This window comes from Chiloscyllium punctatum, chromosome 30, assembly GCF_047496795.1.
Source record: "Chiloscyllium punctatum isolate Juve2018m chromosome 30, sChiPun1.3, whole genome shotgun sequence".
In the NCBI taxonomy this organism is placed as follows: domain Eukaryota; kingdom Metazoa; phylum Chordata; class Chondrichthyes; order Orectolobiformes; family Hemiscylliidae; genus Chiloscyllium; species Chiloscyllium punctatum.
In genome coordinates, this window is record NC_092768.1 from 25620028 (window position 1) to 25638444 (window position 18417).

The 18417-nt window shown below is 45.1% G+C and overlaps 1 protein-coding gene across 1 annotated transcript in view; it reads right to left on the minus strand.

The window, feature by feature from the left end:
* LOC140455115 (E3 ubiquitin-protein ligase TRIM39-like) overlaps window positions 1–18417 on the minus strand; it is a 60829-nt gene that overhangs the window by 23930 nt on the left and 18482 nt on the right. The window contains exons 6-7 of the mRNA XM_072549773.1: window positions 15678–15700; window positions 6483–6633 (exon numbers count right to left, since the gene is read on the minus strand). Of these exons, the coding sequence (XP_072405874.1) occupies window positions 6483–6633; window positions 15678–15700 (174 nt within the window). The remainder of the gene's footprint in view (window positions 1–6482; window positions 6634–15677; window positions 15701–18417) is intronic.

The window sequence follows — 18417 nt, forward strand, 5'->3', positions numbered from 1 at the left end:
TGGAGGTGAGGGAGGAGGTGTGGGCACAGGTTTTGCAATTCCTGCAGTTGCAGGGGAAAGTGCCAGGATGGGAGGGAGGGTTGAAGGGGGTCGTGGACCTGACCAGGTAGTCATGGAGGGAATGGTCTTTGCGGAAGGTGGAAAGGGGTGGGGAGGGAAATATATCCCTGGTGGTGGGGTCTGTTTGGAGGTGGCGGAAATGTTGGCGGATGATTTGGTTTATGCAAAGGTTGGTAGGGTGGAAGGTGAGCACCAGGGGCGTTCTATCCTTGTTACGGTTAGAGGGGTGGGGTCTGAGGGCGGAGGTGTGGGATGTGGATGAGATGCTTTGGAGTTGGTTAGGCCACTGTTGGAATATTGAATGCAATTCTGTTCTCCTTCCTATTGGAAGAATATTGTGAAGCCTGTAAGTGTTTAGAAATGATTTACATGAATCTGGCCAGGTTTGAAGGATTTGAGCTGTGGGAAGAGGTTGGATAGGCTGGGGCTGTTTTCCCTGGACTGTCAGAGGCTGAGTGATGACTTTATAGAGGTTTATAAAGTCATGAGGGGCATGGATAGGGTAAATAGACAAGGTCTTTTCCTTGGGGTGGGGGAATCCAGAACTAGAGGACATAGGTTTGGGGTGAGGGGTTAACGATATTGAAGAGACCAAAGGGACAACCTTTTCATGCAGAGGGTGGTGCGTGTGTGGAATAGGCTGCCAGAGGATGTGGTGGAGGTTGGTAAAATTGCAACATTTAAAAGGCATCTTGATGGATATATGAATAGGAAGGGTTTGGCGGGATATGTCCAGGTACTGGCATTTGGGACCAGATTAGGTTGGGATATCTGGTCAACATAGATGAGTTGGACTGAAGGGTCTGTTTCTGTGCTCTACATCTCTATGACTGTATGAACTTACCTATACCCTTCATGTTTTATATACCTTTATCAGCTCACCCATCAAACTCCTACACTCCAGCGAACAAAGTCCCAGACAATGCAACCTCTCCTTATAACTCAAACATTCCATTCCTACCAAATTTCTTCTGAACTCTCTTCAGCTTAATAGTATCCCAGGGCACCAGAAATGAATACTGTACTCCAGAATAGGCCTCACCAATTTTCTGTGCAAACTCAACATGACATCTCAAGTCCTATACTCAAAGGTCTAAACAATTAAGGCAAGTGCGCTAAACACCTTCCTCATCACCATGTTTACATGTGATGTAAACTTCAAAGAATTATGTTCCTGAACCTCTACATCCCTCTGTTATGTAACACCACCCAAGGCCTTACTTTGATTGTGTAAGACCTGCCCTTGTTTGTTTTACCAAAATGCAATACCTCACTGTTATCCAAATTAAACTCAATCTGCTGTTCCTCAGCCCAATGACCGAACTGATCATGATCTCTCTGTCATCATAGAGAACCTTTTTCACTGTCCACTATCCCACCAATTATGGTGTCACTTGCAAACTTACTAACCACGCCTTCGCTTTCTCAATCAAACCATTGATATAAATGACAGACAAAAGTGGACCCAACACCAATCCCTGTGGAATTCTGCTGGTAACAGTCCTCCAGTCTGAAGAACAACCTTCCACTATTACTGTCTATTTCCTGCTTCTTTGATCAAGTAATTCATGAGGTATTAGTGTTGCTAGCAATGGCAGAATTTAAGGCCCAACTGACATTAAGAGTTGACCATTTGTTGCTTGTCTGGAGTCATATGTAGGCCAACAGAATTATCTAAATTTACTCAATTATTCAAATTTATCCACCATCTGTAGATTGTTATTTATTGTTTTCAGTTCCTTTCTCTTTTCTGTAGGGTATCTGGTTTGCGATCAGTAATTTGTTGATAATTAGGTAATGTGAATCACCCCAGATTCCTGATTCTGACACTGGACTTATTTTGGAATATGAACTGAAGTAGACAGCAGACAGGTGTTTCAGAGCAAAAGAATCTCTGCATTTATTAAATGTGAAAGTTAAGTATAAAACAAGAAATAAAGGCAAACATAATAAATATTAAAATTTACACAAACTACGCAGAGGACAGTTATTAAACACACTATTAAAATTAAACACAGGTTAACCATGAAAAGAAGCTAAACACCAGCTTAGCTTACATAAGGTCTTACATAAACTCTAATCAGGCTTCCTACCTTTGGGGTTCCCTGCACCGTCACTACCCACCTTCCCCTCCCTACTGGCTAGGTTAGAAACTTTTAGGGTCTCGGGGATTTAAGTTCAGCACTGGGGAAAAATCTTGATTTTGAAGTATAGCTGGTAGTTCCTAATTGCTGTAATTGGTGCCTCAATTGAAATTTTGGATTGTGTGGGCCTTCAGTCTGGGTCAAGTCTGCTAGGACATTTTGAATTTGGTGGGTAGGTACTTGGTTTTCCTTAATTTCTGGTGGGTTTGCGGCCTGGTGTTCACCTCAGAATATGCCTGAGGCCTTGTGGTGTCAGCCAGAAGTTGTTGGTTCTCAGGTCTGCTGGTCACGGTCAGTTGCCTTTGGTTCCCCTGGCTCAGAACAGGCCTGCGTTGGTAGGTTTCAGAATTGCTGTCGGGATCTCTCTTCTGGAGATAGCTGTGCAGATAGCTTTCAGGGAGATAACTCTCTTGGAAATAGCTGCTGGAATTAGCTGTAGAAAGCCTTCTTCTGGGATCACTATTTGGAATGCCTCCTGGGGAATAGCTACCGGAGGAGCAGCTGTCAGGTTTGAGATCCCTCTTCTGGTGATAGCTCTGTTCAGGTGAGATTGGGGCCCACAATTATGCTAATGACAGGCTTCTTATCTTTGCACTAAAGCTGCCCTTGCCATTGTGTTACTGGTGTTCCCTTTGGGGTCAATTGGCTTCCTGACAGTTGAATGTATGTGTGAAAGTATTTTGAATGAAGTAAAATATTCGGTACCTGTACAGGAAATAGCCCAAGGTGTCAGTTAGTTTCGGTCTAGACTGTTAGATTTGGTTGATTGTTCACTTGGAGTTGAGGGTTCTCAGTCTGAACAATGGTTCCAGACAGCTATCTCTGTATCTGTGCATTTTTCCCAAAGCTCAGCCCAGTGGACCCTTTTCTTTTGAAAAGGTTTTGAAAAATCGAGAGTTTTGCTTCAGTATTTTAGATGATGGTAATTTCTGCATCTGTCTCTCGCCATTCTGCAGTGAAATGATTTGGTATTCACCCCGCCCACCGCCGCCATTGAAAGACTCCCCCTGAGTCCAGTCTGAGACCCACTGACTGATTCATCTCCAACACCGTCATGTAGCGCCACCTCCCGCCTGTGGAGCAACATTACAGGCAGGAAGGTCCCCGGGTTCCTGCAGCTCACAGCTCATTCTACCCAGTCAGTCCCTCTTTACAATTGAGCTTCTATTTGTTTCTTCTCTCCCCCTCCTTCTTTCCCCCAGACTGAGACCGACCCCCATCAGTTTACAGCTGGGAGGAGGAAGGGGAACGGGGTGAAATTATGGGATGGATCTGTCAGTGCCCTTTAATCCCGCAGATTGTCAGCGGGGCGGAGTTTTTCCCGCCGTGATTCCGTCCCGGATAGAAAAAGGGAAAGATCCTCTCAGTGAAAGTGTGGGTGAAAGTGTGGAGATGGGACATGGTGTCCGCATTGTAAAATGACACCTGTCCCCCCTCATAGTCCAGGAAAACCCCGATCTTCCGGGGATTCACACTCGGGGAGAGGGGGGTCCGCGAGTGGGAAGGGATGGCTAAATAACCATTTCCAGGATATAGCCCTAGAGTCCAGAATCCGGTCTTCAGGTTCAGTTTGATTCCCTCTTTCCTCTTCACAGACTCTTGGGCCACTCCCAGAATCCAATCCATCTTCCTCCGCACCTCCACCTCCCAGTAATGTCTCCCTGATGTGAATCCCTCTGAACCCAGGACACAGGGACAGGAATCAAATCTCTCCGGGGAGTCAGGGAGCGGCTGCCGTTTGTCTCCGAGTCTCACACTGGTCCGGTCCTCAGACAGGATGAGCCGGGGATGGGCTGTGTTCGGATCCAGAGTCAGAGAGGCTGGAGCTGGGGGAGAGATCAAATAACACCGTCAGAGAGAGGAAGGGAGAGAGAGACAATATCAGAGCCAATATGTAGGAAGAATGGGGGGAGGATGAAGAAGGAAGTGTGGAATAGAGGCAAGGAAGAGTTGGGGAGGAGTTGGGAAGGGTGTTGGAAGGAACGGGGGTGGGGGTGGAAGGCAGAAAGAAGGGTGGTGGGTATAGAGAGTGAGGGAGGTGTGCAGAAAGTCAGAAGTGTTTAGTGAATGGTATGTTACAGGAAGAATGGAGAAAGAGTTGAGCAAGAAAAATTGTTGGAGAGGAAACAAGAGAGGAGATGGTGAGGAGGGTAGAAGAATGGGGGAGGAGCGGCAAGTGTGGAGGAAAGGTAAGTGAGCACTATGAGGGGTGGAAAAATTAAGGAGGGGAAAAGTGGGTGGAGGAAGAAAGTGTGGCTAAAGGAGGGAAAATTAATAGCATGTGAGGTGAAGGGAGTGAGATAGGAAGAATGGGAATGGGGAGAAGGAAGGAGTCGAGGAGGAATGAGATGGTGGAAAGATGTGGAAGAAGATTTCAGATTGTGAGTGGGAAGGGGGAGAGCAGGAGGAAAAAGATGGCAGGGTAGAGGAGATTGTACACCAGGACATCAGGAAAGGAAGAGTAGGAGTGAATGGCAGGACAAGTGGATGTAGATCAGATCAGAAAAACGGGGTAGGGAGACGGGAAGAGCAGGGAGAAAAATTAGTGTGAGAATATGAAAAGAAGAATAGATGAAGAGTGGGGGATGGGAAATATGTGAGGGAAGGGAAGGGTTTGGAAGAAAGGGGAGGAGTTATTAAGACTGCGGGAGTGTGATCGGAAAAATTGGGGAAGATCAGTGGGATGAGTGGAGGATGGAAGGAGAAATAAAAGGAGGGAAGGGTAAGCAAGAGCAGGGAAAGGGATAAGAAGACTGGGGGAATGGGACAGAATGATGCTGGAAGAGCAGGGAAGAGTGGGTAGTGGATGGAGTGGGATTGGAGAGGGAGATTTCTCTAGTACAGAAGCCATTCAGCATATTGTGTCTGTCAAATCGTTTTAAGGAAACATGGTACTTCCCCTTCTTACCAGCAGTTAGTGATAAGAAGCAAATCCTGGCCATGTAAGTGACCCCCACATCCCACATTAAATGGGTAAAATCTGGCTGGTGTGATTCAAATAGTAGGTGATGAAGATGGCAATGGATTTAAGAACGAATCATGTGAGACCATAAAACCCTAAGAGACTGGAGTGGAATTAGGCCATTTGACCGATCAGGTCTGTCTGCTATGAGCATGGTAATATGTTTGCCAGACCCAATCCCATTCCTTCTCCCATATCTTTTGATCCCCTGTGGTAATCTAGAGCATCAAGAATATTGAAGCACTTTATGGAGGAATGTAAGTTGACAGAAAATTCCAAACACAAAGGAATGCAGAATGGGTCGTTAGAGAGTGGGGTACTAAAGTCTGGAAAGGGTCTTGGATTGGATATAATGAGATAATTCCATTAACATTGTGAGCTTGCGTGGGAAACAGTGAGCAGCGGGATGGGGGTAAATAGACCAGAAGATAGGCAGAGAAAACATGCTCAATAAAAAGCACTGCAAATCTGGAGATCAGAGCAAAACCTACAGACAATTGGACTTCAGCTCAGGATAAAGACCCCAACAGTCCACAAGAGAGGTTGACATTACCTGGGGTTGCCCTCCGTTTTACACTGACATCGTTTCTGATGGATTCGGCAGCTCATTCAACACAATACATAAGTAAATCAGGGTACAAAGGGATTTAAGTTGAAAGACAATTTGTTTGAATCTCTTTGTTATGATTTCTCTGTGACTATGATGTGAGTTTATTGAGTTCCATGTTGTTCCTTTACTCTGTCCCTCCATGACCCTATGTTCCTGTCATTCGCAATCAAACCCTCTCCTCACTCGAAGCAAAATTGATTATTTGTCACCTGTTCCTGAAGGACCACCCATCATCTTTCCACACTGCAAATCAATGGAAAACTGAAGGAATATTGTACTGAAGCCCAAATGTCAGATTAGTTTGAGACACTGATCAAATTCATGGAGGGGTCAGAGGCTTCACTGCTCAGTCAGTGGGATAAGTCTATCAGCCTCACTCTCTCCAAACTACCTTGTTACTTGCCAATATTGAAGTTATCAAATATCTTGTTATAGAAATTGTGATCATGTTCAGCATATGAATGTCTGATACTCGAACACTTCAAGAGGCTCGTCATGGCCTCCAGTGTCCAGAGCAGACAGAGTTAAAATTTTTTACCTGTGTCCACCCCAGTCCAACATCGGCACCTCTTCATCAGAGTAGACTGTATCTGCAGCCCATTCTGTTGACTAAACTGTCGAATTCCATCCAGCACACGAGCTGTCTGTTAACACAAGCTCTCAAGTGACAATATGTTTTCCTGCTAATATTGTGATCCAAATGTCAGCTGGGTTTATGAATGGGATTATAAGAATGTATTTTACCCAGATTAATGTCATTCGTCATTTCTCTCCAAACTGTGTACTGTAAAGGGCTGTTGTACTTTCCAATAGACAGGGAGCCATCTGCTGGTGATGTCCAGTTGTTATCACTAATCCTGCAAATATCAGACAATTCATGTTAACAAATATTATCAATGATTTATATATAGTCAAGCTTTCAGCACTTCTTGTCATTCGGCAAATGTGGGAGAAAATTAGGTCCGAAATCCACAACCAGACAAAATATAACTTGGAAATGCAGCAGAACAGGTTGAAAACCATATCTTGTAAAGATCAGATTAGATTACTTACAGTGTGGAAACAGGCCCTTCAGCCCAACAAGTCCACACCGCCCCACCGAAGCGCAACCCACCCAAACCCCTACATTTACCCCTTACCTAACACTACGGGCAATTTAGCACGGCCAATTCACCTGACCTGCACATCTTTGGACTGTGGGAGGAAACCGGAGCACCCGGAGGAAACCCACGCAGACACGGGGAGAACGTGCAAACTCCACACAGTCAGTCGCCTGAGGCGGGAATTGAACCCGGGTCTCTGGCGCTGTGAGGCAGCAGTGCTAAACTGTGCTGCCCGAGATAAAAAGCCATATCTGATAACATTGATTACCGAGACATCTCACACCAAAGGAGATTTTAAAAGTTCCGTCTGTGCTCTTGCTGTAGTATAAACGGAACTTGTGAAACAAAGAAAAAAACTTGAACACAACTAAAAACATCATGTGCAAATGGGTAATAGATGGGTCCCACAACCCTCGGAGAATCCTGCTGCTGTACTTCTGGACTCTTGACCATCTCTGATTTTAGTCTTGCCTCCTTCCCTCCCCCCCCCCCAATGTAGGTTGGATTTATAGCTAGGCGGAAGTGAGGACTGCAGATGCTGGAGATCAGAGTCTAGATTAGTGTGGTGCTGGAAAAGCACAGCAGGTCAGACAGCATCCGAGGAGCAGGAAAAGACGTTTTGGGCAAAATCATTCCTGATGAAAGGCTTTTGCCTGAAACGTCGATTTTCCTGCTCCTCAAATGCTGCCTGACCAGCACCACTCTAATCTGGATTTACAGCTGCTGAGTCCTTCAAATCTGGAATTCCCTCCCTGAGTCCCTCCATTTCACGTTTCTCCTTTAAAATGCTGTAAAACCTACAACAATTATTAGTGTTAAAAACTCAGTGTCACTTTTTGCTTTCTAGTTCTCCTGTGAAAGTGACTTGAGTCCCCATATTACAGTGAAGGGGCAGTGTAAGTCAAGAACTTTTCTGTCATATTGGTTAACAAGGTGTAATATTAAAAAAAAGTACGAGTCATACCTGTTGAAAGTATGACTTACTGGCCAAGGTCCATGCAGGGAGTATTTTTTAATGAAACATGGACATCCCTTGGCTGGACCAGTATTTATTGTCTGTCATCAGTTGCCTTTGAGAAGGTGGTACTGACAAACAAGCTTGATGTAAAATAAATTAAGACATCAAACAGCTAACAAGAGAAAACACTAATGGGTAATTTTAAGGACACCCTAGAAGATATTTCCGAGGTTTACCAGGAGCATGAGAATAAGCAGGGAAAGATTAGGGCCTGATAAAAAGACCAAATTGGCAATGTATTAAGTCAGAGGACATTGATGTAGTTTTAAATGAGTACAGTGCATCTGCATGCACTGTGGAGAAGAACAATGTGGGTCTAGGAATCTCGCGGGATTTGAATTAGTTGAATGAATTGAATTAGTTCACATTAGAGAGTGGAGAGGTGTTTGTAATTTTAACAGTCTTGAAAATGAACAAAGCCCTTAACCCAAATGAGAGGTATCCCAGTTTACAGTTAAAGGCATGGAAGCAAATGACAGTGGACTGGATCCAGGGTAATTTGGTAAATTGGATCCAAATTAGCTGAGTGGAGGAAGCAGAGGGCAAATGTCAGAGGGAAGCCTTTGTCCCGTGGTATATCATTGTGGGTAAATTGGAAAAAGTTACCTTTAATTCAGCTACTTAAGAAATCTCACAGTCAAGAACTGAAATAATGATCTAAACTTTAGTGCATGTTTCAAACAGAGTAAGACCCTTTAAGCAAGCAAGTTAAGCCTCATAACACAACTTGGCCATTGCCTGATTAATGATGGAATCTGGTGAGGACTGCAGCCACTCTGAAAGTGTCCAATGTTCAATTCTTATGCTGTGTTTACTTTGAAGTTCTGCTACTGACTTGATCTATTGTTCAATTCCTTTGAAATTTCATCACTTCCAAGTTTGTAGTGTGCCACTACTGATGATTCTTTCATCCCCAAACATTGATTACATTTCTGAAGACCTCAAGCCTGTAGCTTATCAGAAGTAGCTCCCCTGTTCCTTGTTACATTTAGGGTTAGCTGTCTATTTGATACACAGCTTTTCCTGCAAATAGCCCATTCAAAACATTATTTCTGCACATAGACTTAATTGTCCATTTGTCATAAGCCAGATTATCAAGCAGTTATCTTCCCTCTCCCAGAGCACAGCTTGTTTATGTTTACTTCTTGTCAGATGGTGAATTCGTGTGTTGCTTTTAATTTCTTCAAAACAATTTCTCCTTGCACCATTCATGTCAAGAAACAGCTTATCCCAGAAAGTGTTCTTGCTGATTTTTTTCAGTCCATGAACAGTTATTAATGCTGTGAAGTTTACCTTGTCACAATATGAGAGTTCAGTTCTGTGTCCCTTGCTGTTTGCTGTGTACATTAATGCTTTAGGTTTGAAGGTAGATGGTATCATCTGTATATTTGCACTTGGCACAAAAATTGGTAATGTGGTAAATTGCAAGGAGGAAAGTCTTACAGTACAGGATGGTGTAGATGGCCAGGTCAGATGAACTGAGCTGTGGCAAGTAGAATTTAATTCTTGAAAGTGTGAGCTGATGAATTTTCAGACTGTTGACAAGGCAAGGAAGTACACATTAAGTGGTCAGAGCTTTGGAAGTTGAGAGAATCAACGGGACCTTAGGTGTAGATGTCCACATATGTGAAGGCAGCAGGACAGGCATATAAAGGTAGTTATGAATGAATTTGGGTTCATATATTAGTTGAGGCATTGAATACAAAGGCTGTTGTGCTGAAGCTGAGTAAGAATTCGGCCAAAGCTGGAGTACTGCGTGTAGACTGGTCATGACACGCAGGAATGATGTGAATGCACTGGAGGGAGTGCAGAAGAGTTAACCAGAATGAAGGCTGGGCAGGACCAATTCAGCTGAGTAGAGAGATGGGGTGGGGAGGGGAGGGGTTGTTTTCCTGACAGCAGGAAGACTTAAGGGAGGGTTCCAATTGAAGTGTATGAAGTTCTGGGAGGCATACACGGCGGGAGATGTGGAAAGGTTTCTCCCTGGAGTAGAGGGGACATTAACCAGGTGACAGATTTATAGTAAGGAGCTAAAGGTTTGCAGGGGTGTTAGGAAGTCCTATTTCACCCAGAGTGTCGAGAGTATGGAGAACTCATTGCCTAAAAGGGCAATAGTGGCAAGAACACACAAGACATTTAAGAACTATATGTATCAACACTTGAAGCAGAAAAGCATATATTGGTATGGGCCATGTTCTGGTAGCTTGGTTTAGAATATATAAATGCTTGAAGGATTGAAGGAGAATTGGGGAAAGAGTGGGGTCTATTCAGGTCCACCTCTTCAGCCTCTGGTTCCATTTTTATGTATGGAACCAGAGACTGAAGATAAGATTTGAAATGAATACATTGTCTATCTCACTCATGAAAACCGACACATTGTGGTTGTAGAAATCACCTTGAGAAACAATGATATAGTTTTTAAAAATTCAGAATGGACAGCAAAGGAGGCTGTGATTGTACTGACCGACTGAAAAGTAGATACATTTCTAGGGCCAGATGAAATGTATCCCAGGCAAAATCAAGAAGATGGAGGAGTACGATGCTTCAGCTGGAGCTCCATCTTTTTATTTCTTTTCCTCCTTTTTTTCCATCTTCAAATTTGTTTACCTTCCTTCTTTCTTCTTGGTTCAGTCCCTTGTGGCAGTCTCTCGGCCCAGTGCCTCACCCCAGTGCAGCAGTGCCTTGTTAGCACGCGGCAGGCTCAGATTAGGTTGGATGACCTTTCAGCAGCCTATGTCCATCTCTTGGCCCAGTGTCTGAGGCAACCGATGGTAAGGGTGGGGCCCAGCCTGTGATTGAAAGCTGTGAGCGGGTCCTATGAATAGAGGCCGTGTATGGGCTCCTGGCTGGGCATGTTGTGGAGGTAGCAGGAGGAGGTTGGAGCCCGCAGCATCAGTGACAGCAGCAGTGGTCACTGCCTGATGTGTTAGGAGTGAGCTGTGAAGGACCTCCCCAGTATCTGCAGTGGGGGTGACATCTCCCAGAGAGTGAGCTAAGTGGAGGAAATTGGGGCTCCAGCAAGAACTCAAGAAAGACCAATAAACTTTGAATCTTTTTCCTTTACTTTTTCCAGTTTATATTGAGAATGACTTTAATGTTAACCATTACCTTATTTCTTTATTTTTATATTTATTCTGTGAAGGTCTGTAATGCTTAAATGTTTAACATTCTCTCTCTCTCTGTTGCTTCTTTGTAAATTTTTATAACTAGATATCTTTGTACCTAACCTGGCACCATGTGTGGCAACATCAGACACTATTCAGTGTACTCCTTTACTTTGGTACTTGAGTACATGTGACAATAAAATCTAAATCTACACCCAAAAACTCTATCACCATTGAATGAGGCAAGACTGGAAATATCAACTGTATTGGCAATAATTTTCAATTCCCCTCTGTCCACAGGAGAGTTGCCAGAGGACCAACGCTAATATAGTACCATTATTCAAGAATGGAGCAAGGGATAAACCAGGAATGTAAAGGTCAGTCAGTCTGACCACAATGATATAGCATCTATTCGAATGATTTAGGTGCACTTTGGAATAGAAGAACATGGCTTTGTTCAGGGGAGGTCATGTCTGAACAACTTGACTGAAATTTGCAATAATATGACCAGGAGTGCAGATGAGGGCACTGCATTTGTCCAAAGCTACTTGGATTGAGCAAGACCTTTGATAATGTCCTGCTTGGGAGACTTATTGTGAAATTAAGAGCCCTGGAAGTCAAAGGAAATTGGTTCATTGGATCCAAAATTGGCTAAGTGGCAGGAAGCATTGGGTGATGTCTGAGGAACATATTTTGTGACTGCAAGTCTGTGTCCAGGGAGGTTCCACAGAAATGAGCATTATGGCCTTTGCTGCTTGTGGTACATGTAACTCATTTAGACTTGAAGGCAGACAGTGATTGGTAAGTTTGTGGATGGGAGGAAAATTGCTGGGTTAGAACCTAAGAATAGAAGAAATGGGAGCAGGAGTAGGCCATTTGGCCCATTGAGCCTGCTCTGCCATTCAATATGATCATGGCTGATCAGTTAGACTCAAAACGTCAGCTCTTTTCTCTCCTTGCAGATGCTGCCATACCTGCTGAGATTTTCCAACATTTTCTCTTTTGGTTTCAGATTCCAGCGTCCGCAGTAATTTGCTTTTACCCTTAATTCCTTTGCTATTCAAAACGTTATCTGTCCTGGCTGAAGAGGAAGCCTCAACTAATTTAATGGACATGAAATCTCACAGCTATTGGGTTGTTAAATAATGAGGAGGATAGCTTGGGAATACAGGAGGAGATAGACAGGCTGGTCAGATTGTCTGATCAGTGGTGAATCACATTCCATCTGAGTATGTGTGAGATGTTACAGTTGTGCAGCATAAACAAGGCAAGTGAATATATGTAGAAAAGTAGGACCCTGGAACACACATACCCACCGGTACCTTAAGGTAGCAAGATAGGTAGAAAAAGTGATGTAAAATGCATACAACATAGTTGCATTTATTTGTCAAGGCACAGACTCTAAGAACAGGATGATTTGGAGATACCGGTGTTGGACTGGGTGGTACAAAGTTAAAAAAAAAATCACACAACACCAGGTTATAGTCCAATAGGTTTAATTAGAAGCACTAGCTTTCGGAGCACTGCTCCTTCATCAGATGGTTGTGTCAGGTCACAATCATCTAATGAAGGAGCAGCACTCTGAAAGCTACTGCTTCCAATTAAACCTGTTCGACTATAACCTGGTGTTGTGCGATTTTTAACTAAGTACAGGATGGCGATGCTGGAAGTGTATAAAATGTTGGTTAGGCCACAGCTAGAGTGTTGTGTGCAGTTCTGGAATCCACGTCACAGAAGGGATGATTGCAGTGAAGAGGGTGCAAAGGTGATTTACCAGCATGTTCTCTGGGCTGGAGAGTTTCAGTTTTGAAGAGACATTAGACAGACCGAAGTTGTTTTCCCTGGAGCAGAGGAGATTGATTATGATGTACAAAATAATGACGGGCACAGACAAATGTAGACAGGATGAATGTTTCCCCTTAATGGAGGGATCGATAACCAGGAGAGCAGATTGAAGGTTGGGTGGGGGCTGTCATAGAGTCACAGAGATGTACAGTATGGAATCACACCCTTCGGTCCAACCCATCCATGCCGACCAGATATCCCAACCCAATCTAGTCCCACCTGCCAGCACCCGGCCCATATCCCTCCAAACCCTTCCCATTCATATACCCATCCAAATGCCTTTTAAATGTTGCAATTGTATCAGCCTCCACCACATCCTCTGGCAGCTCATTCCATACACATACCCCTTAGGTCTCTTTTATATCTTTCCCCTCTCACCCTAAACCTATGCCCTCTAGATCTGGACTCCCCGACCCCAGGGAAAAGACTTTGTCTATTTATCCTATCCATGCCCCTCATAATTTTGTAAACCTCTATAAGGTCAGACGCCTCAGCCTCCAACGCTCAAGGGAAAACAGTCCCAGTCTGTTCGGCCTCTCCCTATAACTCTAATCCTCCAACCCTAGCAACATCCTTGTAAATTTTTTCTGAACCCTTTCAAGTTTCACAACATCTTTCTCATAGGAAGGAGACCAGAATTGCATGCAATATCCCAACAGTGGCCTAACCAATGTCCCAACTCCTATACTCAATACTCTGACCAATAAAAGAAAGCGTACCAAATGCCTTCTTCACTATCCTATCTACCTGTGACTCCACTTTCAAGGAGCTATGAACCTGCACTCCAAGGTCTCTTTGTTTAGCAACACTCCCTAGGACCTTACCATAAAGTGTATAAATCCTGCGAAGATTTGCTTTCCCAAAATGCAGCAACTTGCATTTATCTGAATTAAACTCCATCTGCCACTTCTCAGCCCATTGGCCCATCTGATCAAAAACTTTTTGCAATCTGAGGCAACCTTCTTCCACTGTATCTCCAATTTTGGTGTCATCTGCAAACTTACTAACTGTACCTCTTATGCTCGCATCCAAATCATTTATTTAAATGAGAATAAGTAGAGGACTCAGCACTGATACTTGTGGTACTCCACTGGTCACAGGCCTCCAGTCTGAAAAACAACCCTCCACCACCACCCTCTGTCTTCTACCTTTGAGCTAGTTCTATATCCAAATGGCTAGTTCTCCATTTATTCCATGAGATCTAACCTTGCTAACCAATCTCCCATGGGGAACCTTGTCAAATGCCTTACTGAAGTCCATATAGATCACATCTACTGCTCTGCCCTCATCAATCCTCTTTGTTACTTCTTCAAAAATCTCAATCAAATTTGTGAGACATGATTCCCATGCACAAAGCCACATTGACTATCCCTAATCATTCCTTGCCTTTCCAAATAGATATACATCCAGTCCTTCAGGATTCCCTCCAACAACTTGCCAACCACTGACGTCAGGCTCACTGGTCTATAGTTCCCTGGCTTGTCCTTACTACCCTTCTTAAAGAGTGGCACCACGTTAGTCAACCTCCAGTCTTCCGGCACCTCACCTGTGACAATCGATGATACAAATATCCCAGCAAGCACTTTGCTAGCTTCCCACAGAGATCCAGGGCACACCTGATCCGGTCCTGGGGATTTATCCATCTTTATGCATTTCAAGACATCCAGCACTTCCTCCTCTGTAATATGGACATTTGCAAGGTGTCACCATGTATTTTGCTACTTTCAATATCTTCCATGTCATTTTGCACAGTAAATACTGATGCAAAATACTCATTTAGTATCTGCCCCATCTCCTGCAGCTCCACACAAAGGCCACCTTGCTGATCTTTGAGTGGCCCTATTCTCTCCCTAGTTATCTTTTTGTCCTCAATGTTTTTGTAAAAACCCTTGGATTCTCCTTAATTCTATTTGCCAAAGCTATTTCATGTCCCCTTTTTGCCCTCGTGCTTTCCCTCTTTAGTATATCCTACTGCCCTTTTACTCTAAGGATTTACTCGATCTATCCTGTCTATACCTTACATATGCTTCCTTCTTTTGCTTAACCAAACCCTCAATTTCTTTAGTCATCTAGCATTCCCTATACCTACCAGCCTTTTCTTTCACCCCTAACAGGAATATAGTTTCTCTGGATTCTTGTTATCTCATTTCTGAAGGCTTCCCATTTTCCAGCCATCCCTTTACCTGCGAACATCTGCCCCCAATCAGCTTTAAATCTGGTCTATCCTTTTCCCTCACCATTTTAAATCTAATAGAATTATGGTCACTGGCCCCAAAGTGCTTCCCCACTGACACCTCAGTCACCTGCCCTGCCTTATTTCCCAAGAGCAGGTCAAGTTTTGCACCTTCTCTAGGAGATACAACCACATACTGAATCAGAAAATGTTTTTGTGTGTGGGGGGAGTAGGCTAGGAGGGAATGTGAGGCATGTGTTTCTCTCACAGAAAGTGGTGAAAATCTGAATTCACTGTCAGTAAGGATACAAGATGTTTAGAAACCCTCAATTCATTTCAAAAGCATTTAGATGTGCACCTATCGTGCCAAAATGTACCAGGCAATGTGCCAAGTGATAGAAATGGGATGAGAAAAGTGAGATGTTTGTTTCTGACTGACACAGACTCGATGGGTAGAAAGGCCTCTTTGTGTCATCGAAATCTCTATTGCTCTTTATTTGCAGCAAGTATCTTTTTATAATAAAGATGGAGTGTGAACCACAAACAGAGTTAAACAACCACTTAAACCAACGGCAATAACCAGAAAATAACCCCATAGTAACCCGTCCCTGAGTCATTGAGCAAACTGTGCAGAGTTTCAGTAAAGAGCATGTCCTACCTTCTCTTCCGACAAGCTGCCTCCTGAAAGAAATGAATCACAAACAGTGAGGATGGCAGTAACAGATTTCAGGAGGAGACAGACACGCTGCTGAAATGAGCAGACACAACACTGGAGTGTAACGTGATACATTTTGGAAGGAAGATTGAGGACAGCGTAAAATAAACTGGCACTGCCCAGCAGTCCCGCTCACAGACACAGTGACTCTCACACTCCCTCTGTACAAGACACACCCTCCACATGGAACTGGAACTGGATTACAAAGGGAATTCCAGGAGTTAATTAAATTGGGGGAACACGGAGATAATAACAAAACAAGTAGCGATTAGGATTACTTACAGTGGGGAAACAGGCCATCCAGCCCAACAAGCCCACACAGACCCTCCGAAAAGCAACCCACCCAGACCCATTGCCTTACCTTTACCCAGTCCCCTAACACTACACGCAATTTAGCCAATTCACCGAACCTGCACATTTTTGGATTGTGGGACAAAACCGGAGAAACACTACGCAGACACAGGGAAAATGTGCAAACTCCACACAGACAGTTGCATGAGGTGGGTATTGAACCCGTGTCTCTGGCGATGTTAGGCAGCAGTGGTGACCACTGTGCCACCCTGCAGGGTACCAGCAAGGTACATTCACGTGAGGAGCTCGGTTTGACTGAGATTCTAGATTAGTGGTGCTGGAAGAGCACAGCAGTTCAGGCCGCATCCAAGTAGTTTCGAAATCGACGTTTCGGGCAAAGCCCATCATCAGGAATAAAGGCAGTGAGCCTGAAGCGTGAAGAGATAAGCTAGAGGAGGGTGGGGGTGGGGAGAAAGTAGCATAGAGTACAATGGATGAGTGGGGGAGGGGATGAAGGTGATAGGTCAGAGAGGAGACGGTGGAGTGGATAGGTGGAAAAGGAGATAGGCAGGTAGGACAAGTCCGGACAAGTCATGGGGACAGTTACTGAGCTGGAATTTTAGAACGAGGGTGAGGTGGGGCAAGGGGAAATGAGGAAACTGTTGAAGTCCACATTGATGCCCTGGGGTTGAAGTGTTCCGAGGTGGAAGATGTGGCGTTCTTCCTCCAGGTGTCTGGTGGTGACGGAGCGGCGGTGAAGGAGGCTCAGGACCTCCATGTCCTCGGCAGAGTGGGAGGGGGAGTTGAAATGTTGGGCCACGGGGCAGTGTGGTTGATTGGTGCGGGTGTCTCGGAGATGTTCCCTAAAGCGCTCTGCTAGGAGGCGCCCAGTCTCCCCAATGTAGAGGAGACCGCATCGGGAGCAACGGATACAATAAATGATATTAGTGGATGTGCAAGTAAAACTTTGATGGATGTGGAAGGCTCCTTTAGGGTCTTGGATAGATGTGAGGGAGGAGGTGTGGGTGCAGGTTTTACAGTTCCTGCGGTGGCAGGGGAAAGTGCCAGGATTGGAGGGTGGGTTGTTTGGGGGCGTGGACCTGACCAGATAGTCGCGGAGGGAATAGTCTTTGCGGAAGACGGAAGGGGTGGGGAGGGAAATATATCCCTGGTAGTGGGGTCTGTTTGGAGGTGGCGGAAATGTCGGTGAATGATTTGGTTTATGCAGAGGTTGGTAGGGTGGAAGGGGAGCACCAGGGGCGTTCTGTCCTTGTTACTGTTGGAGGGGTGGGGTCTGAGTGCAGAGGTGCGGGATGTAGACGAGATGCGTTGGAGGGCATCTTTAACCACGTGGGAAGGGAAATTGCGGTCTCGAAAGAAGGAGGCCATCCGGTGTGTTCTGTGGTGGAACTGGTCCTCCTGGGAGCAGATACGGCGGAGGCGGAGGAATTGGGAATATGGGATGGCATTTTTGCAAGAGGTAGGGTGGGAAGAGGTGTAATCCAGATAGCTGTGGGAGTCGGTGGGTTTGTAAAAAATGTCAGTGTCAAGTCGGTCGTCATTAATGGAGATGGAGAGGTCCAGGAAGGGGAGGGAGGTGTCAGAGATGGCCCAGGTAAATTTAAGGTCAGGGTGGAATGTGTTGGTGAAGTTGATGAATTGCTCAACCTCCTCGCGGGAGCACATGGTGGCGCCAATGCAGTCATCATTGTAGCGGAGGAAGAGGTGGGGAGTGGTGCCAGTGTAATTACGGAAGATCAACTGTTCTACATAGCCAACAAAGAGACAGGTATAGCTGGGGCCCATTCGTGTGCCCATGGCTACCCCATTGGTCTGGAGGAAGTGGGAGGATTCAAAGGAGAAATTGTTAAGGGTGAGGACCAGTTCGGCCAAACGAATGGGAGTGTCGGTTGAAGGGTACTGTTGGGGACAACTGGAGAGGAAAAAATGGAGGGCTTGGAGGCCCTGGTCATGGCGGATGGAGGTGTAGAGGGATTGGATATCCATGGTGAAGATGAGGAGTTGGGGGTCAGGGAAATGGAAGTCTTGGAGGAGGTGGAGGGTCTGGGTGGTGTCTCAAACATATGTGGGGAGTTCCTGGACTAGGGGCGATAGAACAGTGTTGAGGTAGGTAGAAATGGGTTCAGTGGGGCAGGAACATGCTGTGACAATGGGTCGGCCAGGGTGGTCAGGCTTGTGGATCTTGGGAAAGAGGTAGAACCGGGCAGTGCGAGGTTCCCGGACTATGAGGTTGGAAGCTGTGGGTGGGAGATCTCCTGAGGTGATGAGGTTCTGTATGGTCTGGGAGATAATGGTTTGGTGATGGGTCGAGGGGGCAGTAGGAAGAGGTGTCCTCGAGTTGACGTTTGGCTTCAGTGGTGTAGAGGACAGT